This window comes from Musa acuminata, chromosome BXJ3-4, assembly GCF_036884655.1.
Source record: "Musa acuminata AAA Group cultivar baxijiao chromosome BXJ3-4, Cavendish_Baxijiao_AAA, whole genome shotgun sequence".
Taxonomy (NCBI): Eukaryota; Viridiplantae; Streptophyta; class Magnoliopsida; order Zingiberales; family Musaceae; genus Musa; species Musa acuminata.
Window position 1 is genome coordinate 25,950,337 of NC_088352.1, and position 25,757 is coordinate 25,976,093.

The window sequence follows — 25,757 nt, forward strand, 5'->3', positions numbered from 1 at the left end:
AGAATGCTCTATAATGGCAATCTATCCAAATATTTTTAAGATTTATTGTAAAAACCCTCGTCAGTTTATTTTTATGGGATGACGGCTTCTGTTGGATAAATGATTATCGACTAATTTTGTCCGATCCAAATTCTTCTCTCTTCCTTTGTTTCTTTCTTCTCCTCCTCCTCGTTTTAGGGAGAAAGTTATTGCTCACCGGACTTTATGTCTAAGTACATGTGTCAAGGTTATTGGAAGATAGTTCTTATGTTCATATCGTATGTTTTGCATGTCATTTCGCAGGTCATTAATGATCCGATAAATCCATCAAAAGTAAAGTTGTTCAGGTCATTTGCTTCTTGTATTACCGTTACTTTTGGTTATCAAGTTTTTGAAAGGAATATTAGTATTTTATTGACAAGTTTAATATTAGAAAAATCTTTACTAAGTGCTTTCAAACCATTGACGACATCCGTAAAACAAATGTATATATCTCCAATGATTTTGCTTAGCTTCATTCGAAACAATTCAAAATTATGCACAAAGAGATTAGTTTTTTACTCTTTAACCCTACTTGTGCCTTCGTGTGTGACTTCGAGTGTGTGTCAAATCTTACGTGCAATTTCACATATAGAAATTAGATTAAATTCATTTTTATCAAGAGCACAAAATAAAACGTTCATCGCTTTAGCATTCAAGGAGAAGGTTTTCTTTTTCAAATCATTTCATTCATTCATTGGTTTGAAATACTTCTTAAAACTGCTTTCAACAATGATCCACAATTCAAAATTCATAAAAAGTAAGAAAATTCTCGTCCTAGTTTTTCTAGTATGTCCTATTGAATATAAGAGGATGAGTGATAAAAAGTCCCTCTTGATTGCCAACAAAAGTCATCTCAATTAAGTTTTAATCAAAGTAGAGAGTAACCTTGCTCTAATACAAATTGTTACGATCAAGTTGCCACTGAGAGGAGGGGGTGAATTAGTGCTTATGAAAATATTACGTCGAATCAAAATTTTCATTCAATTTAAACCTATATCAGAAATGCATTAATCGTAAAGGTGTGAAGGGGAGTAAGAAGCCAAGTCAATAAGCAATACGAAGAAAAAGCATAATAGGAATAACAAAGTAGAGATCACACCGAATTTATAGTGATTCGATCGTCGTGACCTACGTCTACTCCCAATTCCTCCTTGTTGAGGCCACCAGCATCCACTAACAGTTATCCTTCAATAGGTAAAGACTAACCACTTTCTTACAACTATTTCTCCTTTTTCAGGTTTAGGAGACAACCCCTACAAACCTCATACCTCTCTTAGAATGATCATAAATCTAAAGAAAGAGGTAGACACTCATTACTTTTTCAATACTTTCACAACCCAAAATCATAAGACTTTTATTTACACTTTCGTGCTCTTTCATGCAAGAAAGAGTGGGGCATTTATGAGACCTCAATGGCTTCAAAATGGAGTTAAAAAGTGTCTCATCCTGCGTTTCTGGGATACTGATAGTACCACCACCATTATTGGGTAATACCATCGCCCAGTCTGGGTGGTACGATCGCCTAACAGAGCCTACAAGACTACACTCTAGCAATACCACTGCTTGAGAGGGCAGTACTATCGCTTAGCAACATTAACTGCCAATGGCACCACCACCCATTCTAGGTGGTACCATTGCCCAGACTCCTTGGGAGGCTGAGCCTCAAGCAGTTCCAGTGCTAGCTCCTATGGTACCATCGCCTGACATGGCTTTAAGTCACTAAATTGGTCATCCAATCGGTCTAATTCAGCCTTGATTTAGGCCCAATTAGCCCCTAATTGAGTTAATGGGATTTCTCCCAAAACTAACTCAAATTGAAATCCTAACTATGATAATTAAGGCTAAATAATTACAATACAAGCAATCCTAGTTGTCTCGTACGTCAATTGTTCATCTGAACTTCCGACGAAACTTTCGACGCACTCTCGATGATCTTATGGCAAACTTTCGGTGAACCCCCAGTGAACTCTCAGTGAGCTTTCGACGCATCGTTCGAACCTTCAGTGCATCCCCCGATTCTTTTGACCTGATGCCCGATCTTGACTCCGGCCCAACATTTGATTCTTCTTTAATTGTTTTATCTTTTTCAGTTAGTCCTACATCACTTATCTCAACATATGGATTAGATTACTAATTTATCAATTGATTTCATTATTAAAATCCAAGATTCAACAGACCGAGGGGACACTAGTTCAAAACTATCGAATCTCATATTTTGATGATAAAATCAATTGATGAATTTATGATCTAATTTACATTTTAAGTGATGCATGACTAACTTCGATCAGAAAAGGTAAATCGATTAAAGTAGGAGGAATCAAACGTTGGGCCAGAGTAGAACATATCAAAAGATTAGACGTCGGGTCGAAGGATCAGTCGACATGCCGGTAGAAGGACTTCATGCCATGAGTTCGAGCATCGGGCCGAAGGATCAGACATTACGCCAAGGAGATCAGAAATTGCGGGAGGTCAATATGTTGATTGGGCAATACGCTAAAGGAAAGGACGATACACCGAAGGATTTGACAAAATGCTTGATGAACTAATGATATATCGGAGAACATAAAATTGTAGTATTGTAATTGGGTGTCTTAATTGGTCGTAGTTATGTCATAATTGAGTTGGTTTTGGGATGAAACAATGTCAACTCAATTAGGGGCCAATTGGGCCTGAATTAGGTTTGTTGTTTGGCTCAATTCAATGACCTATAGCAAGGTTAGGCGGTAGTACCGTCAGACTAGGCGGTGGTATTGCCTAGACATAATCTCCCAGACTATGTTAGGTAATGGTATCGCCCAGTGATAGTGCGTCAGGCGATGGTGCCACTAGACTGGACGGTAGGACCATCCAAACATAGACTCACAAACTGTGTCAGGCGATGGTACCACCAATTTGGGTGGTGGTATTGCCCAGCACAGGCGGTGGTGCCGTTAAGACCCAGGAAACCTGGGATGAGACCTTTTTTGGCTCCATTTTTGAAGTCATTTGGGGTATATAAATACCCCACCCTTTTATACCTAGTAAAGCACGAAATTGAGTAGAAAGGGGGAAAAGAATACTTAAGAAAAATTAGAAATTCTCTTAGGATTTAGAATCTCTTCCTCCTAGAGTTAGAAGTTTTCTAAGAAATTAGTGAGGTCTAAAAAATAGGTGTAAAGGTTCTCTCCCGAGCTTATAAAAAGGAGAAAGAGTTATAAGGGTAGTTGATCTTCGCTTATTGAAATAAGATCAATAGTGAAAATCGGTATCCTCAAGTGAAAAGAAATCAGGAGTAGACGTAGGTCGGAATGACCGAACCACTATAAAATTTATTTTGCATGTACTTTATGCTTTTTGTTTATATTATAAATCGATTTCTTACTTTCACTACTCTCGTTACACTTTCGTACATTTTTAAGTTAAACATCTTTCCGATATGACTTTATTGCTAGCCAAAGATTCTATTCAAATAAATCTTATTTTCTATGGTTCTCCCCTATTACAACTTCTATACCAATTCAATCGATTCGAAATGGATTGATTAAACATTCTATTATGGAGCTTGATCTTAACTCTTTTTTTTTGTAGCATTCGTTCTTGTTTGGCCCTTGGAATCACAGCAAGCAATGGTTGGAATAGCTTGTAAAATCTAACCACTTCATCTACTTCAATGCCCCAACTCTTTCCCTTACTTACCTCTATTGAAATAGACCCTTACCTCTATTGAAACAGAACGGTTTCATATTCTTTTATCAATTAGTTATTCCTCTCAATTGGCATCTTCTTGTCACATCATTAACAATGAAGATAGTGAAAGCACATATACGAGTCTCTATGTCATATTGAAGCCTTGTGATGTCCTTCAAGTGCGTGATCATTAAATATTATAACAAGTGCATCGAGGCCCTCGAAGGATATTCTAGCCTTTTAAGTGCATGAACAAATTGGGATATGATAAGACCCTAAGATTTTATCGTAAAAGAAAGGGGAAAAGGGATGATCGCTTCGAGGGGATTGGCCTCCTTGATCACTTCGAGGGGATCAATCTCCTTGATCGCTTCGAGGGGATCAGCCTCTTAGGGTTTTGTCACGGACTGGAATAATATTCCATTGATTGATTGATTGAAAGAAAGGATTACATCACTATTTATATAGTTCCACCTAGAGTCCATTAGGACTTGGACTCTTAATAATAAATAAATATTAAATAAAATTCTACCCGACTCTAACTGAACTAAACAAACTCAATAAATAACTGAACTAAACCGACTCAATAAACATTATTCAAAAGCTCAGAAAAAGGGTCCTAACAATTCCTCCCTCTTTAAATCAGCCTTGTCCTCAAGGCTGAGTAGCATCAAACTCGGGGAGCTTCTCTTTCAATGCTTCAGTCATAGGCTATCTATGACACATCACAATCCGTTGATCAAGTATGGTCTCCACTTTTTGATAGTGTAAGCAACAAGTCGGTCTTTCGGTGTAGTAATCATTGTAAGAAACCCTTAGTCCTGTATAATCAAATTTATCTTTGAAAATTTGTTATTACAAGTTAAAATCAGTCCATCAGTGATCTTTACTGCAACTTTCCTGTCCATATAATTATTAGTGCTACTTGTACCAATCAAAACAATGATAGGCTGATGCTTCAAAACTCCTCTGATTTTCATAGTTTATGGGTTAGTGTAGCCAGCCAATACATGCACTGTATATATGATGACTTCAATATCTTCATTAGTTTCCACACCTTCATGATCGGAGTCCAACTCTTCTACTTTGGGTTCCTCCTCGATCGGTTCAATCATCAGAAGTTTTTCATGTTTGCATCGGTGCTCCTTACTCCACTTTTCATAGCAATGCCAACACAAACCCTTCATTGATCTTTTTTTAAGTTCTTCTCAGGTTAGTCTGCAAGTGATAGGATTTCGACTGGGAGTAGATGGGGTGTGCTGCTTGCTGATCACCTATTTATTGACACCTTTGTTTCGACGATATTCCATGCTGATTTTTTTCTCATATAGGCGTGCAAATGAAATCGTAGCTATCATGGTGCGAGGTTGACGAGCCTTAATTTCACACCGAATCTCCGGATTAAGCCCTTCAATAAATATACCTAGAAGTTATCGTTCTAACCAATCTCTAGTTTAATTTGACAATATTTCAAACCTACTCTGATATTCCAACACCGTAGAAGTCTGACGAATTTTGGCGAGTTGCCCATTAATATTCTCATATTCAGATGGTCCAAAGTGAATAACAAGTCTTCTCTTAAATTGCTCCCACGAGGAGACTCTGTGGCAAGTTTCGTACCGATTATACCACTGTATTGTATCTCCTTCTAGTTAGATTGAGATTATTTCCACCTTGGATTCTTCTGGAGTTATGTGAAAATGAAAAAAAATTTCTGCCCTAGAGATCCAATTGGTTGGATCTCCATCTTCCCATCTCGAAAATTTCACTTTCATATGTGAGTAGTTTGTGTTACAATCTTAGGACCCTTTTCTTGTATTTTTAGATCTGTGCAATGTAGAACTTGAGCTCCCATCTTGTTGAAATTTGCTGAGGCTTTCTAGTGGGCTCTTTTTGAAATCATTAAGTGTTTCTTGCAAGTCGATTCTCAATTCTAATTTTCAATGCTTCTATTTATGCTTTCACTGAGTTATCGGTGGCCATTGCGTAAGACTGTAAATTTGTAATCTCAACTCTTGTTTTTGGTGTCAAGATTTGGGCATCAATCACTGCCCTATTCGGTGTTGCTGTTGTGACGCAGTCGGTGGAAGCACTGTGGGAACGAAGGATGGGAATGAAGGATTGCTGCGAGGATGCGAGAATGTAGCTACGGTCACTGTGTGGAGGGATTGCTGCTGCTGAGGGCTAGGAGGCAGCAATGGTGGTGTAGCTAGGGGCAGCACCACCAAGGGCTCGTCGCTGCGGTGATTGCGACGGTGCAGATGGAAGGCAGCGTTGCTATGTCTCTATCGCAATTTTGAAGGAGGCGCTGGTGAGAGGCAGCGATGCTTGTTGCAATCGCTGCGTGGAGGGATTGCTGTTACTGAGGGCTGAGAGGCAGCGATGGTGGTTCGATTGGGGGCAGCGCCACCAAGGGCTCGTCGCTGCGGTGGCTGCGACGGAGGAAGAGTTGCTGCCCTGTGTTTCTTTCGCTGCGTGAGATGAAAGCGTCGAGGCTGAAAGGCGACAGTTGCGACTGCTATGACCCAAGGAAGCAATCACCGAGCAACCGGGTTGAGGCTGCGGTGATGGCAAACGACAACTACAACAACAGATCAAAAAAAGAGGGAGGTGGTGTTGAAGCGACCGGGGTTGAGGCTGCAGTGGTGGCAACCGGCGGCTGCGGCAACGATGCAGAGCAAGGGGGCTGCAGCAATGGTGCAGAGTAAGGGGTTGAGGCTGCGGCAATGATGCAAAGCAAGGGGGTTGAGGTGTTGAAGTGGCCGGGGTTGAGGCTGTGGTGAAGAAGAGGAATCAGTGGCAGACGTCACCGGCCGAGAAGTAGCGGCGACGGTGGCAAGGGGGCTGCGGCAATGGTGCAAAGCAAGGGGGTTGAGGCTACGACAATGATGCAGAGGTGCAGCGGGCTGCAGCAGGGGTGCGGGCTACCGGGAAGCAGGGGCGGTGATGTTGGAGAGGAGGAGGTTGGTGGCTGGTGAGCAACGGCGGCGACAAGGATCGACCGGGGGGGTGGCTGTGGCAGTAGAGGGCTCTGTTTCTGTCGCACCGCAGAAGGAGCCGCTTGCGATGCCGAAGCCTCACCGAGGGCTAGGATCGACGAGGAGAGGATTGCGGCAGTTGGCAGCGGTGGTGGCGCTGCTGGGAGCTGCATCACCAAGGGTCATCGCGAGGAGGGAGGCAACCAGCGCTCGCAGCGGCAAGGGAGACCAGTGGGCGACGGTGAAGAAGGAGGCAGCGATGGTGGCGCGGTTGGGAGCAGCGTCTCCAACTATCGCTGAGGAGGGGAGGTCGAGCGACTGCGACTGCGACGCAAGGGGAGGCGGGCGACGGTGGAGGAGGTAGTGGTGGTCTGTCGGCCAAGAAGTAGCGGCGACAGTGACCGCTGACCGAAGAGCAACGACGGCGAGTGGGTTGGCCGGAAGCAGGGGTGGCTGCCGCTTCTTCCGAAAGTCCATTATCTTTGTATCTAATTTTAACTGAATTAAACAGACTTAATAAACAACTGAACTAAACTGATTAAATAAACATTATTCAAAAACTCAAAAAAAAAATCGTATACCTCAAAACAAATTTTGAAAAGAGAGGTATTTCATGTAAAAATTAATTATAGTATTTTTTTGAATAAATAATCAAAAAATATATTAAATAATTAAATATTTATTATTGATATCAAATAGAGTTTTTTAAAAATGATATTGATTCAATACGAGGGAGGTGTCAACAAGAAGCTATGGAAGTGTTAGGGGAGCTTGAGATGATGCAAACTTGTTACTCCAACTTGGTTCAATTAAGCTCTTCTTCCAAAACTAATTCTTCTCTATCCCTTTCGATTATATTGTTATAATTAATGATGAAAATAATGAGACGAGAGACATATCTCTCGATCATATTAAGGCAACACGATATCGATGACTTTTGCTTTAAGTGCGTGAATAGTAAATTAAAAAAAAAAGAGACATTCCAAATAAAAACTGATTATGACTATTTTTTTCAAGATAAATTATCCAAAAAAATATATTAAAAAAAGTAAGTGTTAAATTATGTCATTGATATCAAATAAAGTTTGAATGTCTTGTGTGCACAATAGACAGCATAAAAGGAATTTTACGAGTATATATATAAAAAAATAAATTTGAATAAATAAATCAAAAAAACCATTGAAGGGATACATGTAATTGTTCGTCTTATAAGGTTTACCTCCCAAAAGAAAATTTATATCATGAGGTGGAGAAAGGACACAAATTATTCAGAAGTGGCAGCAAAATTTGGTCACTGTATCAGTATTTGGATCTTATTAACGATAAGGTATTCTTCGCATTTGCATTGGAGCATTCCGTAGATTCACTCTCTCTCTCTCTCTATAATATATATATATATATATATATATATATATATATATATATGAAATATGTGTTCAATAATCAATATTATATTTTAATTTCAATTATTCATCTATTTTGATTATAAATAAATAAATAAAAATAAAATAAATTCTAATTAGCTTTCGAAATCTTTTGATTCTCCACACAATACTCGGCACCAAACGCCTTTTCCTTCGCAGCGGGGGCCCACCGGGTGGACCAACAGTGGCACGCCACGTTTACGGGACTCTCTGGAATTGTCTGCTTGCAATTGCAACGAGTCCAATTGCCAATTCGTAATGGACTGCTAAGTACATGGAATAAGTAAGGCTGCTGTGGAAAATCCTCCTCTCACTCTCCTTATCATCTGCATTATGGCACGGTTGCAAAGACGAGTCAAAGTCTTTTAGCACTGAGAAGGACTATATATATATATATATATATATATTATATGTTGTTGATTAAAGTAAGTATATCGTTTTATATGGAACTCTGTAACGAGAAAAATCAACAATGGCTGCGAAAAGCCAGTCAACTCGCTGCACAAATCTTAAAGTCGGTGGACTGCTGCGTTGTAATCCACTTCCACTCTCTACAACCTACCGCTGACAGTGCACTAAAATGGATGGATTCGATTGACAAGCTAATGGTGCTTTTTTACAATTTGAATATAGTATATAACTCAAATTAATCCTTCTAGCTATGATGGATTAGTATTAAATAGTTTATTTTATATAAAGATATAATATCAATTATTTGTATGAACAAGTGATTGTGTGTATTTCATTTTTTTTTTTTGCCAAGGAAAGCTGCTGACAATGATCAGCCCGGAAAATTGAAACCGGTTCGATCACGTCCGGTTCGTTTCGGTCCAGTATAACCCTCTTGCCATTGATTAAGGACTATACTTTGACCATATCTTCGTCTTCGGCACTTCAAAACCCCCCCGCACTCTGTGCCTTTTCCTCGCTCGTTCCCCTCGGTGTCATGGCCGCCACAGCCGCCGCCGCCTCCGCCGCTGCCTCCCTCGCGTGCCGCCATGACGGCCACCACTCCGTCTTCCCTGCCTTTTCAGTTCACCCCCTCGAACCCTCGCGCTTATTTCTCTCAAAGGCCCTCCCTAAACCCTACCCTTTTCTTTGCGACAATTACCCCATCGCCGCCTCATCCCACCGTTGCATGTTCCCCCTGACCCCCCACGCTGCCTTGGTGGACCCCTCTCATGCCTTCCTTTCCGCCGACGAGGACAAGCCCCGCGACGAGTGCGGCGTCGTCGGTATCATTGGCGACCCGGACGCCGCCCAGCTTTGCTCCCTGGCCCTCCACGCCCTCCAGCATCGAGGCCAGGAGGGCGCCGGCATCGTTTCCTCCGACGGTTCTTCCCTTCACTCAGCTACCGGCCTCGGCCTCGTCTCTGAGGTCTTTTCCGACCCGGGAACGCTCGCCCCCCTGGTGGGCGAGGCCTCCATCGGCCACGTCCGTTACTCCACTGCTGGCGCGGCCTCCTCTCTAGCCAACGTCCAGCCTTTCGTCGCTGGCTACCGATTCGGCAAGCTTGCCGTGGCCCACAACGGCAACCTCGTCAACTACCGCAACCTGCGCTCTGCCCTCGAGTCAAAAGGTTCCATCTTTAACAGCTCCTCCGATACCGAGGTGATCCTCCACCTTATAGCCACCTCCTCCTCCCGCCCCCTCCTGGCCCGCATAGTTGAGGCCTGCGAGGCCCTCGAGGGAGCTTACTCCCTCGTCTTCCTCACCGCCAACAAGCTCTTCGCCGTCCGCGACCCCCACGGCTTCCGGCCCCTTGTCATGGGTCGACGCCGCCCCACCGGTGCTATTGTTTTCGCCTCCGAAACCTGCGCCCTTGACCTCATCAATGCGGCGTTTGTGCGTGAGGTGAACCCTGGGGAGGTCGTTGTAGTAGATAGTCGCGACATGAGCATCACCTCTCTTTGCCTGATGCCCAGTAAGTCTCGTAAAGCTTGCGTCTTTGAACATGTTTACTTTGCTCTCCCCAACTCCGTAGTCTTTGGTCACCCTGTCCACTCGTCCCGCTATTCTTTTGGTGCTGCTCTGGCTCGTGAGTCCCCCGCCCCTAGTGCCGATATCGTCATCCCTGTGCCAGACTCGGGATTTTTTGCTGCGCTTGGTTTTGCCGAGGCCTCTGGACTCCCTTTCCGGCAGGGTCTTATCAGGTCGCACTATGTAGGTCGCACCTTCATTGAGCCAGATAAGGAAGGGCGCAATCTTGCTGTCAAGCTCAAACTTGCACCTGTCCGTGGCATCCTCGAGGGCAAGAGTGTTGTTGTTGTTGATGATTCAATTGTACGAGGTACAACGTCATCCAAGATAGTGCAGCTCATCAAGACCGCTGGAGGAGCACGGGAAGTCCATATGAGGATTGCTAGTCCACCAATTGTCGGCTCCTGCTACTATGGTGTTGACACCCCAAGCTCTGAGGAGCTCATTTCCAATAGGATGGATGTCGAGGGGGTGAGGCAGGAAATTGGCTGTGAATCACTTGCCTTTCTTTCACTTGAGAGTCTCAGGGGAGTTTTTGCTGATGAAGCCCACATGTTCTGCGATGCATGCTTCACTCGGGACTATCCTGTACCACCGAGGAATCAGGAGATCGAACAATTGGTCGAAGTTTGAGATTCTCCTTGCTCCATTTGGTATTTGCTTATTTATCTAAATTCTCAATAAAAATGAGCCTTAAAATTTTTTTGGCTCATTAATTTTTATCCCTAACTGAAGATTCTGCTTACTGGCATAAAATTTTGGGAGTGCAGGTAGTGTATGTAGTTGTTTCTTAGCTTAGGCACTTTGCTTTTCTTTTCTTGACTCTTGAGATCTAAATCATCAGTGAGACTTTATATGTATTGGAAGGGTGATTTGCACTCCCTATTCGTATGCTGACATCTGACTTATAATCTGAAGTTACTTGTGTTCTTTGTCTACATAATTTCAAACATGCTTTATTTTACCTATCATTGTTTTTTTCATTTGTTGAGATTAATTCCAGTTGATAAGTTGCTGTAGCTTCATATGTGTAACTGCATCTGTCACCTTTGTGTTTGATAATTTTTCTGATCTTTTGTTGTTTTGCGGTTGGAATTAGGCTTTTGATTTGTCGGCTGTTTGGCTGCTAGTACCTCTGAAGCACAGACACATGCTTTTGGTGGACATATCCAATCCGACACGTCAGACATGATACATCATTGACACACGTGGCCACCCGTCTTTTTTCATTTATTTTCAATCTTATTTATGGGACACGACACCGCTCCCATGTCGCTCTTGTGTGTTTCAGCACGTGGCCCTCGTATGCGGTGCTGTGCTTGCGGCCCTCACATGAGGGCCATCTGCTTTGGATTCTATGTGGAGACGGATTGCCAACATTGCAAGGAAAGAAATCTAAAGATTGTCATGAGGAAACATATATCAATTGTCATCTGAGTCTCTTCGGTACTCTATAAAATACACATCCTTGTCATGTCTGTGTCCTAATTTTTGTCCTATTTTTTTAAAAATTGGTGTGTTGCCGTGTTCATGTCAAGTTGTGTCCGTGTCCGTTTCTGTGCTTCTTAGGCTTTGTAATTTATTTGTTGTCTTGCAGGTTTGACTAATATCTACTTGTCTGTACAGAGGCTCGCCATATAGTCATAGTAATGGCATAATGTTATGACCTGGCCAATAGACCCACAGGATCAGTAACTAGGATGTAAGTATTCTTGAACCACATGATTCTGATTGCTTAAATCATGTTATAAGTAATAAGCCGATGAGGTCTTGTACGTCTTCATAAATACCTTCCTGCTGCCTGCTGCCGATGTGGAATTTAACAGGATGTTACAATTTCTTTCATTCAAAGGGCTGGGTCATGGCACAGTGGTGGCTTCATGCCATAGTGTGCATCTTCATCGTCCATAGGTAATCGTTTCTTATACAGTTTCACTCACCCCCACATCTGTGTTACTTATATTTTGCTACTAATTGTTACAAGTAATCTTAAAAGGCCCATTGACTTAGCAAATAGGATATAACGAGTATTAAATCATGTGGAAGTCTGTTTTAGTAGCAATGAGCCCATTTGACCTTATCACCTTACCACTCTCAATGTGAGACTAATTTGGCCTCATAAAATATTAGGTATATGTTTGTTGATTAGCCTAGAATTACACTTTGCTACATTAGGACCTGGTAGTAGTTTAGACTTGGGATTTAAAGAGGAAATTAGACACCTCTGGTTCTTGTGGAAGAACTACTTTTATATATGTAGACCTCTGTTGATTTGATGGAAATGCTATATGGGTACTAGAACCAAATGAATTTGAACGGTCCTAACCCTTGAATTGAGAATATTGTTACGCTCAGTTGATTATACCAGTTAGGCTTATGCGAGCAATGAAGACTTAGAGATAAATTTATTATGACTCAAAAGCCAATGACTTTCGTAAAATTATAATAAAAATGCACATACTATTTTTATTTGATCACAAGGGTAGATAGTTCAATGTGTATAAGTCCATTTAAAAATGAATTGTTGTGATTTTGGAACAAAAGTTATGACTGGCTGCCTAAGTTTTGTATTTACATGTTCTCCAAGCCATTCCTTTTGGGCTTGACATGTCCTACTTTAAGATGGGCTCTGAGTAGATGAAAATGACATACTATATCATCTTAATTTGCCATTTCAGATTAGCTATGATACAGGGCAAGTTGCAGTTGGATGTTCGGTGAGTCAAATAGAGTCCTTTTAGGTTTGGTTAAGTTGTATCTAGGTCCTGTTACGTTTTGTTCTATTTTTTATAATTTGCTTTTCAAGTGTCTATCATTAGTTATTGTGGTTCAGATATTGTGTTCAGAGTCCTATTCTAGTATTATATGTGTTTAGAGTTTCATTATATGTTAGTATGGCTTAGGAAAGGTGTTTAGCTGTTAGGATTCATATTTTGTTAGTTTTAGAGGTGTTTATAGATGGGGGATTATTTAGACTTATGAGATTTTCCTAAACGGAAGGTCATCTATCGTAAGTCTAGCATGTAAAAATAGTGTAATTTTGGAATCCTTTTTGTTATGTAAAAGGTCTTCAAATTTATTTTTTATTTTTTAAAGTGATAATTAGGTTAATTAGATATTGTAGGTCATGATCAACGGAGTTGATCTTTTCTTTGGAGCCCCATTTTTTATTTTGTTGAGAGAATGATAGGGGCCTCAATCCTACTTTTGTGGTGCTGTCTCACTGCCTGCATGCACATGAATTCGTGTGGAGATATGGTCTATAGTATATTTGACCATATTTTCTTATTGTATTCACATCAGCATTGGCAAAACCCCAGACATATTTTGGAAGTCCTCTTTGAGGTAAACATATTAATTTCAGACTTTTTTTTAAAATTCCAGTGGACATTGGCCCTGCCTTATGTGAAAAAAAATTATTAGCTGAACTTCAAGTACTTAAGCCTAGTTTGCATGACATCCCCTTTCCAAAATTCAAACATTTTCCTCCTTTTTTAGGTGCAGTATTTATTACATATTTTGGTTGCATGAAGAGCGACGACTGAATATTTTCGTTGCATTATTTATTTCTATATTATCTCATTGCCTTCCTCGGGTACCTTTAGCTTCATTTTTCAACCCAGACACTGAATAATAGTTTTCTAATAGTTTTGATTTTGTATAATTTTTCAATTGATCTATCTGGAATGTCATGACCCGAGCCTGATGGGCAAACTAGCATATCAACTTCGTTTGGTCTAAACCACTAACCAAAATGCTTATGCTGAAGTTGATAGTAGTACACTCATCATATCCTTATAAGCCAATCTTAATCTTGCCCACTTTCGATGTGGGACTAATCAGGGATGTTACAATCACCCCCACTCAAAGGCTTGACATCCTCGTCAAGACCCAACAGAACCCAGATCAAACCCTAGCATAGTGCACGTGAGGCGTAGCCCAATGGTGGTTCCACGCTGTGATGAGTCCTCTGACTCCGTCTACGGGTAACCCTTTCCTACTCGAGCCCCCTCACCATGCCCAAATACTAGGTCGGCTCTGATACCAAATGTCATGACCCGAGCCTGATGGGCAAACTAGTCTATCAACTTTGTTTGGTCTAAACCATTGACTAAAATGCTTAAGCTGAAGTTGATAGTAGTACACTCATCAGACCCTTATAAGCCAATCTTAATCTTACCCACTTTCGATGTGGGACTAATCAGGGATGTTACAATTATGATTTTAATATCAACTACCATCCTGGGAAAGCTAATGTAGTTGCTGATGCCTTAAGCAGAAATACCTATAGTCTTGTAGCCTATATGAATATTCAAAAGAATTCTATGATGACGGAGTTAGCAGACTTCAAACTTAAACTTTTATCAAAGACAAATAAAGGTTTTCTTGTGTGTTTGATGACACAATCATATTTGGTGGAAAAGGTTAAAGAAGGTCAGAAGGAAGATACATATCTTCAAATGATAGTTAAGGAAATAGCTCAAGGATCTAGACTTGAATTCCTCCAAGTCGAAGATGGTTCTATTACATTCCATGATCGACTTTGTGTTCCCGAAAGCCATCCAGTAAAGATGCAATTATTGGAGGAGGCACATAGATCAAAATTTAACATCCATCTCGGGACTACTAAGATGTATCGAGATTTACGCCAAAACTATTGGTGGCGTGGTATGAAGAGAGATATAGCAGAGTTTGTTTCTAAATATCTGATATGTTAACAGGTGAAGATAGAACATCGAGTACCTACGGGAAAGTTGCAAAGGATTTTGATTCCTGAATGGAAGTGGGAGCAAGTCATTATGGATTTTGTGACAGGATTACCCAAGACTGTGAAAGGATATGACGGAATTTGGGTAATAGTAGACAAACTTACTAAATCTGCTCACTTCCTCCCTATTAACAAGAAGTATTCATTGGATAAACTAGCAAGCTTATATATTAAGGAAATTATTCGATATCATGGGGTGCTAGTTAGCATTATCTTAGATAGAGATCCAAGATTCATCTCTAAATTTTGGGGAAGTCTACAAAAATCTTTGGGCACGCAGTTAAAGTATAGTACAGTCTTTCACCCCCAAACTGATGGTCAATCTGAAAGGACAATACAAACTCTTGAAGATCTCTTAAGAGTATGTGCTTTAGACTTTGGTGGGAGTTGGGATATGCACTTGCATCTAATTGAGTTTTCTTATAATAATAGTTATCACTCTAGCATACAGATAGCTCCATTTGAAGCTCTTTATGAAAGAAAGTGCAGATCACCTGTATATTGGGATGAGGTGGGAGAACAGAAGCTTTTGGGGCCTCAATTAATTTAAAAAGATGTTGATAATATTCGAATTATACGCCAAAGATTATTAACAACTCAAAGTCGTTAAAAAAGTTATGCAGATCGAAGGCGAAGAGATCTAGAGTTCGAAGTTGGTGAGCACGTCTTCTTAAAGGTGTCGCCAACAAGGGAGTTATGAGGTTTTGTCAAAGGGGAAAGTTAGCCCCAAGATTTATTGGCCCATTTGAGATCTTACAAAAGGTTGGGCCTGTAGCATACAGATTGGCATTGCCCCCGGCTTTGGCTGGCATCCATGATGTATTCCATGTGTCTATGCTTCGGAGATATATCAGGGATCCATCACATGTCATATCTTACCAACCTCTACAACTAAGAGATGATGTTACTTTTGGAGAACAACCAACCCAGATCTTGGAAAGGAAAGAACATGTTCTAAGGAACAAAATTATACCTTTGGTAAAGATTTGTTGGCAACACCATTCAGACAGAGAGGCAACATGGGAAAGAGAAGAAGATATGCGAGAGCAGTATCCTCATTTATTCTATTAAGGTGAGTTAAATTTGGGGACCAAATTTCCTATAGGAGGGGAGAAATGTAATCAAATCAAATATTTAAGATTGAGATTTAAATTTTGTTTTCCTTACTTGCCATTATAATTTAGAAAATCTTAATCTATTTCCTTATTTGTTAATATAAATTAGGAAATAATTATTAACCATTCCAAATAGGATGAGATCATATTTATTAGTATATTAAATAAAAATAATCTATATTAAATAAATACGAAAATAAAAATATATTTCCTTTAATGGAGGCTCACCTCCTCCTATTTAAGGGGAGGAATTTCTCTCCTTCGTTCCTCACCTAATCGAGCCCGGCAACGGGAGGAACGAGGAGTTATATCCTGCTGACGAGAGGTAGGTTTCCTTGTCTTTCTTGAATATAAAAGTTTTAGTTTTTATTTTGATTCTGTTGAAAGTTTTGTAGTTTGAAAAATATGTATCAATCCTTTAAATATCATAATTTTTATATTAAAGTAATCAGTTAAAGTTTGTATAATATTCTTTGACCCATGATTAAGGTTTTTATTGTAGATTTAAATATTTATATGTTTTATATGATATTTCCTAGCATTACAGTTCATCTTTAATCTTATTTGGATTAAAATCTTGTTAGATTAAAATATGTTATCTAAAATCTTGTTTGATATTCTTTGATCTAAAATTTAAAATATGTTATTTTGAATGATTTAAATTTTGACTAGAATATGTTGACATTTTATATGTGTTGAAAGCATGATTTCGATTTGAATTTAAAAGACTATTTCTTTGTATTAAAATTTATCTCCCAGTCTATCTTTTAATGTGTTATGATTTCTATTCATAGGATGTTATTTCCTTATATTAAAACTTTTCTCCTTATCTATTTTTTATGCGTTATTATGTTTTTATTTATATTGTTAATGGATATATGTTGTAGCATGAAATTGGATATTAATTGGAATGAAATTACTCACAGGCCAGGCCCAACCCACGGGTTAGGCCTTGGCCCGTAGGCTAACCCAGCCCAACCATCATCGGCGGTCACATGCGACGCACATGACCAGTCCATGGGTCAGGGCTGGGCCAGCTTTGTGTGATGCATGCTCAGTTATGTATAATGCACATGACCAGTAGATGGGCTGGCCCAATCTAGCCCATTATTATTGAATTTGAACTCGAACATTGATTGAACTAAACTAGGCTTGATCAGTCTAGATCAATTAATGGTGATTCCGAATGGATTGACTTATTCAAGTTAGTTTAACCTAAATTGAACCTAATCTAGTCCAAATTATACTAGTTTAGGTTCCAGACCAGTTATATAAGGATTATAGATCGGTTCAGTTAGGTTCTAATTAATTAAGTTCAATTGAATCGATTGAACTAGAGTTCAAGTCAATTGAGGGCTAATTTATATTATTTGATATTGATGATATTTGAAAGAGGTGCTTCAAATGTATTATTTCATCCCAATATGGACATGATCGGTGTGAGATTATATTATTTCCCTACCGAGAGCAGGTAGGGCGATTCCCTTTGGGGATTAGCGGGCCGTCAAACGTGGCGGTTGGACGGTTCCTCCATCCGCTGTTGGGAGGAACGTGTCCCCACTTTGACGGGTGTGGGACGCCACTCCATTCGCTGTTGGGGGTGCGATATGAGTTTGCCTCCATCCGCTGTTGGGAGAACACAAACTCATCCCGTAGGATAAAGCCTCTCCATCCGCTGTTGGGGGAGTGCTCCTTCGGGTATTTGATATACGCCAATGGGATGAGTGATTGAATTTTGATCATGTATACATTTTTAGTTGACTTTTGGGGTTCCTACTCAGCGTTGTTGAATTTTCTTTGTTTTTTATTTTCAGAGCAACCTCTCTCTAGTACTAAATCGGATTCCAGTGGAGAGCGGACATTCCTCTATCGCTAGGTAGAGCCACTTGGATGCTTGAAGTTAACATCACTATGTTTACTTTTTTATTTATGATTCGATAAATAAATGAATTGTAATAAATGTTTATGAATGATGAATAAAGTGATGTTTATCTATTTGACCTAAATGTGTGGAAAGTTATATAAAATAAAAAAAAATCTAGGACGTGACAATAATCCTTTAGAAAGTCCAACCACCTTCTTTATCTCATATTTAAATCTTTTTGTGTGAAAATATATTTAAGACTCTTATAATTTGTGAAGAGTTCGAAAGTCTGTCCATAGAGATAATGCCTCCAAATTTTCAGTGTAAAAATGATAGCTGTTAGCTCTAAGTCATGAGTAGGATAGGTCTTTTCATGGGGCTTTAATTGCCTCGATGCATAAGCTACTACCCTCTCGTTTTGCATTAGAACGCAACCAATCTCTTGTAGTGAGGCATCACTATACACTACAAAACCTTCTCCCCCTTGAAGGAATCACCAAGATAGGAGCACTGGTTAATTTCTTCTTCAATTCTTGAAAACTTTGTTGACATTTATCATCTCACATGAATTTTATATTCTTTTGTGTCAACTTAGTCAATGGTGCTGTTATTTTTGAAAAGCCTTCTACGAATCTTCTATAGTATCTAGCCAAACTCAAGAAGCTTCTAATCTTCGAAACATTAGAAGGTTGCTTCCATTTTATCACCGCTTCAATCTTGTGAGGGTCAACAGATATACCAGCGTTCGAAATTACATGACCGACAAACATAATTTCATTGAGCCAGAAGTTGCACTTGCTTAACATGACATATAGTTTCTCTTGCCTTAGGACTTCCAGAACTGTCTTAAGATGGTGTTCATGCTCTGCTATGCTTTTAGAGTAGATCATGATATCATCAATGAACACAATTACAAATTTATCAAGATAAGGGTGGAACATCCTATTCATGAGATCCATGAAGGCAACCGATGCATTTGTGAGTCCAAAAGGCATTACTAAGAATTCATAATGACCATATCTTGTTCTAAAGGCAGTTTTTTGTATGTCTCCTTCCCTTGTCTTCAGTTGATGATACCCGGATCTTTAATCAATCTTTGAGTATACCTGAGTACCTTGAAGTTGATCAAATAGGTCATCTATTCGGGGAAGAGGATATTTATTCTTTATGGTCACTTGGTTGAGTTGTTTATAATCGATACATAGTCGCATAGATTCATCTTTCTTCTTTATAAATAGGATAGGGGCACCCCAAGGTCATACACTGGGTCGAATAAAACCCTTGTCTAAAAGCTCTTGGATCTGTTTCTTTAACTCTTCCAACTCAATTGGTGCCATTCTATACGGAGGTTTAGAAATAGGTGCAGTACCGGGTAGAAGATCAATTGTAAATTCAATCTGTCTATTTGGTGGCAGTGCAAGTAGATCTTCAGGAAAAACATCTGGAAAATCCTGTACAATAGGGATGTCCTTTAATACTAGCTTCTTAGATTCTTCTCCAGAAATGAAGGCCAAGTATCCCTGACATCCCTTCAGTAATAGTTGGGTAGCACTCAAGGCTGAAATAATAGAAGGAAACTTTTCTTGAATCCCAATGAACTTGAAAGGTGGTTGATCTAGAGGTGAGAAAGTAACAGTCTTCCGAAAACAATCGACACTTGCATGGTATGCTGAAAGCCAGTCCATACCCAAGATAGCGTCGAAATCTTGAAATTATAGTAGAATAAGATCTACTAGCAAATCGTGACTTTCAATAGTAATAACAGTTTCTATATATCTGATCAACTATCAAAGAGTTTCCAACTGGTGTTACTATCATTAATGCATTATTCATTGTCTCACGATTCTTATGCAATTTCATAGCAAAATAGGGTGAAATAAAAGAATGCGTAGAACCAGAATCAATAAGCACAGATGTTGGCATACCATAAAGTGTGATGATACCTTTAATAATAGATCTCGAGGCTTCAGCATCTTGATGAGTCAGTGCGTAGACTCTTGCTTGTCCTTCGTCTCTGGGTCATAGCTGTTGTTGTCCAGCTGTTTGGGGTGGAGCTCGATGTTGATGTTGCTTCCGTGGGCAATCCTTCGACATGTGCCCCAGTTGTTGACAATAAAAACATACGCGTTGTCCCATGGGGCATGAGGTGGAAACATGATCTGTCTTCCCGCAGAAATAACATCTTATAACAACTTGATTGCTAGGAGCTCCTGCTTGTTGATGCCCGAACTGTTTACCTTTTCCTTTCTTTGAGGGTCTAGAATGTGATCCCCCATACGTAAATGGTGCAGCACTAAAAGGTCGCTTTCGATCCTTTGCTTGTTGTAATTCATTATCCAATTTCTCTACCACCAAAGCTTGATTTAACACTTCAGCATATGTTGGTAAAATCAGTACTGCAACAGACTTTCTAATTGATGATCGAAGTCCCCGCTCAAAATGACGAGATCTTTGACTTTCATTAAAAGCAATATGTGGAGAGAACTGAGCCAACTCAGTGAAATGATGATCATATTCCATTACAGTTCTATTTCCTTGGTGGATACTAAGGAACTCTTGTTGTTTCTCAAAGCGAACTGAATCAGGAAAGAACTGCTCATAAAATGCATCTTTAAACTGCTCCCAAGTTACCATATTACCTCCAGCCTCTAACATCCTCCTTTTTGAGGTCCATCAAGTGTTTGCCTTCCCTTCCAAAATGAAAGAAGCGAAAGGCACTTTCTGATTTTCCTTACATTCGATAGCTTCGAATGTCTTTTCCACTTGACGAATCCAACGTTCAACAAAGATTGGGTCTGGCTTGTCCTCAAAAACTAGTGGTCCCAATCTTTTAAAGTGATCTAAGGTATTGTTCCTATCCCGTGGAATTTCATCTCGTTCTTCCTGACGCTCAAAGTATCCTCTAATAGCATTAAAGACTCCGTGTACACCATCTTGAGCATTGACGGGTGCTGGGGCATGAGGGGCATTCTGCGAAGTCGGAGAAGCTAGCCCATAATTAGTGACAGGTGTACGGGAGGACTGGGTTTGCTCTACGATACGTGGAGCTTCCAAGTTATTATTTGTTTGAACACCTCTCCGAGTGCATACTCCAATAGCATTGTGACCATGAGCACCACGAGTGACAGGATCACTAATCTCTGGAATTGGCTCTATTACTCCTATAATAGGTTAAAGACAATCATCGGTTAGAGTTAATCAAGGGACCTAATACACCTACAGGCCCTAGTCTATGCTCTGATACCATAAAAAGATGTCACATCCTGGATTTTTTTTTATTTTATATATCTTTCCACACATTTAGGTCAAATAGATAAACATCACTTTATTCATCATTCATAAACATTTATTACAATTCATTTATTACAATCCATTTATTCATCGAATCATAAATAGAAAAGTAAACATAGTGATGTTAACTTCAAGAATCATCCAAGTGGCTCTACTTAGCGGTAGAGGAAGGTCCGCTCTTCACTGGAATCCGATTTAGTACTAGAGGGAGGCTGCTCTGAAAATCAAAAACAAAGAAAATTCAGCAACGCTGAGTAGGAACCCCAAAAGTCAACTCAAAATGTATACATGATCAAAATTCAATCACTCATCCCATTGGCGTATATCAAATACTCGAAGGAGCACTCCCCCAACAGCGGATGTAGAGGTTTTATCTTACGGGATGAGTTTGTGTTCTCCCAACAGCGGATGGAGGCAAACTCATATCGCACTCCCAACAGCGGATGGAGTGGTGTCCCACACTCGCCAAAGTGGGGACACGTTCCTCCCAACAGCGGATGGAGGAACCGTCCAGTCGCCACGTCTGACGGCCCGCTAATCCCCAAAGGGAATCGCCCTACCTGCTCTCGGCAGGGAAATAATAGAATCTCACACCGATCATGTCCATATTGGGATGAAATAATACATTTGAAACACCTCTTTCAAATATCATCAATATCAAATAATACAAATTAGCCCTCAATTGACTTGAACTCTAGTTCAATCGATTCAATTGAACTCAATTAACTAGAACCTAACTGAACCGATCTTTAATCCTTATATAACTGGTCTAGAACCACCCTAGACTAGTATAATTTGGACTAGATTAGGTTCAATTTAGGTTAAACTAACTTGAATAAGTCAATCCATTCGGAATCACCCTGAATTGATCTAGACTGATCAAGCCTAGTTTAGTTCAATCAATGTTTGAGTTCAAATTCAATAATAATATTGGGCTAGATTGGGCTTGCCCATCTACTGGTCATGTGCATTATACATAACTGAGCATGCATCACACAAAGCTGGCCCAGACCTGACCCATGGACTGGTCATGTGCATCGCATGTGATCGCCCATGATGGTTGGGCTGGGTTAGCCTACGGGCCAAGGCCTGACCCGTGGGTTGGGCCTAGCCTATGAGCAATTTCATTCCAATTAATATCCAATTTCATGCTACAACATATATCCATTAACAATATAAATAAAAACATAATAACGCATAAAAAATAGATAAGGAGAAAAATTTTAATACAAGGAAATAACATCCTATGAATAGAAATCATAACACATTAAAAGATAGACCGGGAGATAAGTTTTAATACAAGGAAATAATATTCTAAATTCAAATAGAAATCATGCTTTCAACACATATAAAATGTCAACATATTCTAGTCAAAATTTAAATAATTCAGAATAACATATTTTAAATTTTAGATCAAAGAATATCAAACAAGATTTTAGATAACATATTTTAATCTAACAAGATTTTAATCCAAATAAGATTAAAGATGAACTGTAATGCTAGGAAATATCATATAAAACATATAAATATTTAAATCTACAATAAAAACCTTAATCATGGGTCAAAGAATATTATAAAAACTTTAACTGATTACTTTAATATAAAAATTTTGATATTTAAAGGATTGATACATATTTTTCAAACTACAAAACTTTCAATAGAATCAAAATAAAAACTAAAACTTTTATATTCAAGAAAGACAGGGAAACCTACCTCTCGTCAGTAGGATATAACTCCTTGTTCCTCTTGTTGCCAGGCTCGACTAGGTGAGGAACGAAGGAGAGAAATCCCTCTCCTTAAATAGGAGGAGGTGAGCCTCCATTAAAGGAAATATATTTTTATTTTTGTATTTATTTAATATAGATTATTTCTATTTAATATACTAACAAATATGATCTCATCCTATTTGGAATGCTTAATAGTTATTTCCTAATTTATATTAACAAATAAGGAAATAGATTAAGATTTCCTAAATTATAATGGTAAGTAAGGAAAACAAAATTTAAATCTCAATCTTAAATATTTGATTTGATTACATGGAATGTTAGCTTAGTACAACAAAGCCACACAAATTTTAATGGCTTGTTAGTTACTTTGGAAAAGCATTGGTTTAAAATAAATTACCAACACTTTTACTCCTGATGTACTTTCAAATGTGCTCACATCTATCATTGCTCCAATGAGGGCAAATACTCCCTATGTTTTGTCCTCCCTTTGTCAATATTCATGCGACTATTTGATTGAATATTGTCTCTAGAATTTTAAAAATCAATTTAAACATTGCTCTGTGTTTCATCTATAAAATCCCAGATCTGTCATATGTTATCAGGATCCATCGATCTTCTCTGAAGCTTTTTAGCTTCTTGTTCTTTTAACTTCTCGAAAAATGCAGAGCCACTATACAGGAAATCAAGGTACACTTTCTAGGCCTTCAGGTTTTCAGTCAGATCAATCAAGTTTCCACAAAAACTTGTGTCTGTCTGTAAGTTCTTGCACCAATTCTTGATTTTCTGACGATTATTTGCTATTCGATTTTGTGACTCGAAGCTGTTTTGTAATTACACCAATCTATGTTTGACACCCTTTCACTCCTGAAATAACCTAAAGAGGATGAACTCTTTTATGTTGCACTGATTCCTGCTGCAACTGCCTTTCCATCAATCTATATATTACATCTTCATTGTCATTCCTTTATTTCTTCATGTAACAATCTGTTTTGTGTGTTTCAGTTGTGAAACCAACTTGAGATGTCAATTATTCTGTCTACATGTTTACTCTGCTGGTGCTTGATTTAAGTCTATTAAAGCTAATTTACTTAGCCTCCTCACACCATTGTCCTTGTTCTGTAAGTCTTATAGAGACAAGATATGAGAGGGTTATATGTATGACAGCTACCACCTATTGTATGACTAGTGAACCCTCTGATTGAAACTTATTTGAAGGGGCCAAAGCTTGAACACCAACAAAAGAAAGAAAACTGTCAAGTAATTGCAGGTGCACTATATGCATTTAGTGTTGGACTAAATTTTACGAGGTTGCAAAGCTCCATATCGAAATTATCTTATCTCATTCTATTTGATACATTGCATTGATTTATACTTCATTATTTTCTACATGTGTCACATTTTCCATTGGCTTTTTCTTTAGCTTCAATTGCTGAAGATAACCCCCTTGCTGTATTATTTATGCTTGCCAATTTGCTGCCCGTTCTCTTAAAATTATCCTGTGTGCTTGCAATGTTGGATTTTGTTATGGCACAAAATAATCCATTTGTCATGAAGAAACTTCATGTTAAAACCTAACATTATAAGAAGACATTCATGCAATATTTAAATGGAAGATTTTTAACAATCATAGTATAATAAATATCATGAGCTTATCTTTTGTGATTAGTTTTGAGTACTTCAAAACAAAAGTTCTCGTCATGAGAACAGTGTATGCTCATCTCTCATTAATTCTTTAATGCATTGACCTAGTAAAAGAAGAGCAATTTTGTTGTTTATCTTTCATTAATTTACTCTTTTTATGCTTATAAAGATTGCAAATATTTTGTGCACATCTTCGGAATAAAGTTGACGTAATACAGGAAGCATCGAAGAGGGTCTATGTTGGTTGTTTTCTAACATATGATCTACCTGTGGGACAATCATCATGAGAACAGGCTGCTAATCTATTTTCGTTCGAGGGAAGGTTTGGTACCCAATTGAAAGGATCATCGACTGATCGATTCAGATTTATTCTGATTCCATTAGAAATGAGGACGTAAAAGTTGTCACTTGTTTTACAACTGAAACTGATTTGATCGTGTTTTTGTTTTTCTTGAATTAGAAAGAAAGTATAGTGTTTTCAGAGTTATTATTGAATTATTTCTTTTAGAACATTTCTTAAAAAATATCTTTTTCCCTTTCCAATATATTATTAGGAATGTCAACATGATGGGACGACTGAGTGGTTTCCCATTTGTTATCCTCGTCTCAATAATTCTCATCCCTTTCGTGTTCATGTCATTCCCCAGACGGACAGACAAGATAAGGTCATCCCCTTGTGTTCATGCCATTCCCCATATGGACGAGGATGAGAAACTCATAGTTTTTGTTTTTCTTTGAATTGAAAGAAAAAAAATAGGAGATCTGTCTTTTCAGAATTATTCTTCTAATAAAAAATATATTTCTTTTGAAATATTTCTCAGAAAATATCTTTTCTCTTTCCACCATATTATTAGGGATGTCGACATGATGAGAATGACGAGTGCTTTTCCATTGTTGTTTAAGTTCACCCCATTTCCCATTTCCCATTTCCCATTTGGACGGACACTCGTACGTGATATTGTTTTTACGTATTTATATATATATATATATATATATATATATATATATATATATATATATATATATATATATCAAATTTAATTTTTTTAATATGTATATTTTTATTTATATTATTATTAATAATTTATATATTATATATATCATAAAATATCTGTTGATATGATTAGGGACAGATCCCGAATTTATATCTGTTTATATGATTGACACCTCTACATGTTTCAACGCCATCTAAAACTTATGATGAAAGGTTCTTAAACTTGCAGGCTAAACCTGAATCTCACCTTATCGAATCAAACACCACACAAAGTAGAAACATTCGCA

The 25,757-nt window shown here is 38.7% G+C and overlaps 1 protein-coding gene across 1 annotated transcript; it reads left to right on the forward strand.

Moving 5' to 3' along the window:
* The first annotated feature begins 8,970 nt into the window (after positions 1-8,970).
* On the forward strand, positions 8,971-10,987 carry LOC135636192 (amidophosphoribosyltransferase, chloroplastic-like). Its single transcript, XM_065147812.1, has one exon. It carries the CDS (start codon positions 9,036-9,038, stop codon positions 10,701-10,703), a length of 1,668 nt encoding a protein of 555 aa, XP_065003884.1. The 5' UTR covers positions 8,971-9,035; the 3' UTR covers positions 10,704-10,987.
* The last annotated feature ends 14,770 nt before the right edge of the window (positions 10,988-25,757 follow it).